This window comes from Saimiri boliviensis, chromosome 2 (assembly GCF_048565385.1).
Source record: "Saimiri boliviensis isolate mSaiBol1 chromosome 2, mSaiBol1.pri, whole genome shotgun sequence".
Classification (NCBI taxonomy): domain Eukaryota; kingdom Metazoa; phylum Chordata; class Mammalia; order Primates; family Cebidae; genus Saimiri; species Saimiri boliviensis.
Genome location: NC_133450.1, coordinates 215364659 through 215367634, shown reverse-complemented (window position 1 = coordinate 215367634; position 2976 = coordinate 215364659). Strand labels below are relative to the sequence as shown.

At 42.6% G+C, this 2976-nt stretch overlaps 1 protein-coding gene across 1 annotated transcript; it reads left to right on the top strand.

Moving 5' to 3' along the window:
• Window positions 1-672: 672 nt before the first annotated feature.
• OR1B1 (olfactory receptor family 1 subfamily B member 1) lies at window positions 673-1626 on the top strand. Its single transcript, XM_010351394.3, is given in 1 exon segment — window positions 673-1626. A coding segment is annotated over 1 exon segment (954 nt).
• The last annotated feature ends 1350 nt before the right edge of the window (window positions 1627-2976 follow it).

The following is a 2976-nucleotide window of genomic DNA, read 5'->3' as shown; positions in this document are numbered from 1 at the left end:
TGTGTTGTCAGCAAACATGGATAATTTGGCTTCCTCTTTTCCAATTTGGGTGGCTTTTATTTGTTTCATTTGTTGAATTTCTCTGGCTAGAACTTCTAGTTCTATGTTGAACAGGAGTGGCAAAAGTGGACATCCTTGTCTTATTCTAGATCTTAGAGGAAATGTAAAAAAGTCAGCTGTGTCAAAAGAACTGTTTCTTTATATGATATGTGTTTTAATAGTATGTTATTTTCCATACAGGTTCAGAGAGAAGAAATCATGAGGATTGCAGTGGAGTGAGGTGGGAATGGAAGATAAGGAACTGGAGACAGTGAGTATAGATAATTCTTTCATGAAGTCTGCCACTGGAAAAAGATAAATAGTTGGATGGAAAGACAAGAATGACTGAAGAGTTTTTCCCTGTGGGAAGGACTTTAGCAGGGCTTGTGAATTCAATGGAATAAGCCACTAGAGTGGGTGAAAAGGAAGAAATAAAGGACAAAATAAATACATTAAGGGAGTGAAATCCTAGACCTTAGAGAGGGAGCATAGATGGTCAAGGTTGAATCTAGGTCTTTAATCATCTTGAGTAACATAATGGAATTAAATAGAAATGTTATGATCCCTAACATCTGATCCATGAGTTTCTTTTTGACTTAAACTGTCTTTCTGGCAGACTGACCATCACTCTTCATGAGCTGTGCCCTTAATGCTTCACATTCTCTGGTCTTCTTGCTCCTTGGGTTCTCGAGAGCTAGCATGTCCCACACTCTTCTCTTCTTCCTGTTCCTGGCTGTTTACCTGACCACTATATTGGGGAATGTGACATTGGTGCTGCTCATCTCCCGAGACTCCAGACTCCACCCACCCATGTATTATCTGCTTCGTGGCCTCTCTGTGATAGACATGGGGTTATCCACAGTCACGCTGCTCCAGTTGCTGGCCCAACTGGTATCTGATTACCCAACCATTCTTGCTGCCCACTGCTTGGCTCAGTTCTTTTTCTTCTATGCATTTGGGGTTACAGATACACTTGTCATTGCTGTCATGGCTCTGGATCGCTATGTGACCACCTGTGACCCCCTGCACTATGCTTCGGTAATGAATCAGCAATAGTGTGCCTGCTTACTAGCCTTGAGCTGGGTAGTGTCCATACTGCACACCATGCTGCATGTGGGACTTGGCTTGCCCCTTTGCTGGACTGGGGATTCTAGGGGCAACGTTAACCTTCCTCACTTCTTTTGTGACCACCGGCTACTTCTTCGAGCCTCTTGTTCTGACACACATTCTAATGAGTTGGCCATATTCCTCGAGGGTGGCTTCCTTATGCTGGGCCCCTGTTCCCTCATTGTACTCTCTTATGTTCGAATTGGGACCACTATTCTACGTTTGCCTTCAGCTGCTGGTCGCCACCGAGCAGTCTCCACTTGTGGATCCCACCTAACCATGGTTGGTTTCCTCTATGGCATCATCATTTGGGTCCACTTCCAGCCTCCCTCCCAGAACTCTCAGCATCAGGACATGGTGGCTTCAGTAATGTATACTGCCATTACACCTTTGGCCAACCCTTTTGTGTACAGCCTCCGCAATAAAGATGTCAGCGGTGCACTCTGCAGGCTGCTTGAATGGGGGAAGGTAGACCCCTGATTAGCCTGCTGTGGGCCATATTGGTTAGGTGAGAAAAGTCATGGGCCTATTCTAAGCAGAGTTGGTTTTGGGGAGATCAGAGGGAAGGAGGGCTTAGATAATTTAAGGAACTCCAGATTTGGCTCTTTTCAATGTTGTACTTTGATAGAGCCAGGAACATTCCACATTCATAGACACATAAGATCAGGGTTCCCTTATCAGCATAGGTCTGGGCACCCTCCATCATTTAATCAAAGTGGATAAAAATAAATTATCAAGTCTGGGTAGTTTTAATTTTAGAGTTCTGAGGGAATAATGAGGATAGGATTGTGAAACTATGGACTAAAGGAAGGGCAGTGGAGTTAGTCATCATCACATTTAAGTTGGTGTGTGTTCTAGTGGGAGTGTGTCTGTGTATATCAGAAAGTAAGGGAAGACAACAGTTTAGACAAATAGGGCTGTCTCAGGAACAGAAAACCAAACATTTCATGTTCTCACTCATAAGTGGGTGTCGAACAGTGGGAACACATGGATGCAGGGAGGGGAATATCACACACTGGAGCTTGTTGTTGGGGAAGGGGCTAGGGGTGGGATAGCAGGGTATGGAGAGATTGGGGAGGGATAGCATTAGGAGAAATACCTAATGTAGATGACGGGATGATGGATGCAGCAAACCACTGTGGCACGGGTATACCTGTGTAACACACCTGCACATTCTGCACATGTACTATGGAACTTAAAGTGCAATAAATAAATTTAAGAAAAAAGAAAAAAAATAGGGCTGTCAAATACACTGCCTATTCCATTCAATGAGCAATAATATGTCCCCAAGTAAGTGTGAAATGATAATGATGATTCTGCTATTCCATAAGTTAGCCCTAATGTCCATGGGTTTCTTATAGTATGAACTTCTAACTTGATGCATACGAGTTCTATTTTATATATTTTAAATTAATGTGCATTAAAAAGAAAATGTAGGTAGAAAAATGCAAGATAACTACTTCATTGCATAAAAGAAGGAACGGTGAACTATCTTAACTGATGAAAAAATTGGCACATTACTTATAGCTTTTTGGCAGCTGAAAAATTGGTCTCTACTTCGGTGCTTCTTAAAAGATTAAAATGGTAATTTTGAGGGTACTCAGTTTTCAGCTTTATGCACTGAATTTTGCCCTTCACTCCGCTTGAGATGCAGCTTCACTCAAACAGGCTGTAATTTAATTGTAAACAGGGTTTCCTGTGTTAAGGATTTCCAGGACATCTATGGCTTCCAGAGTTATAAGAACTCTAGAAGACACCTTGACAATCACAGAGCACTCTTCTTGGGACACCTTCAGCATGATTGGTCCAGGCAAGATCTGGTCTTCTCTG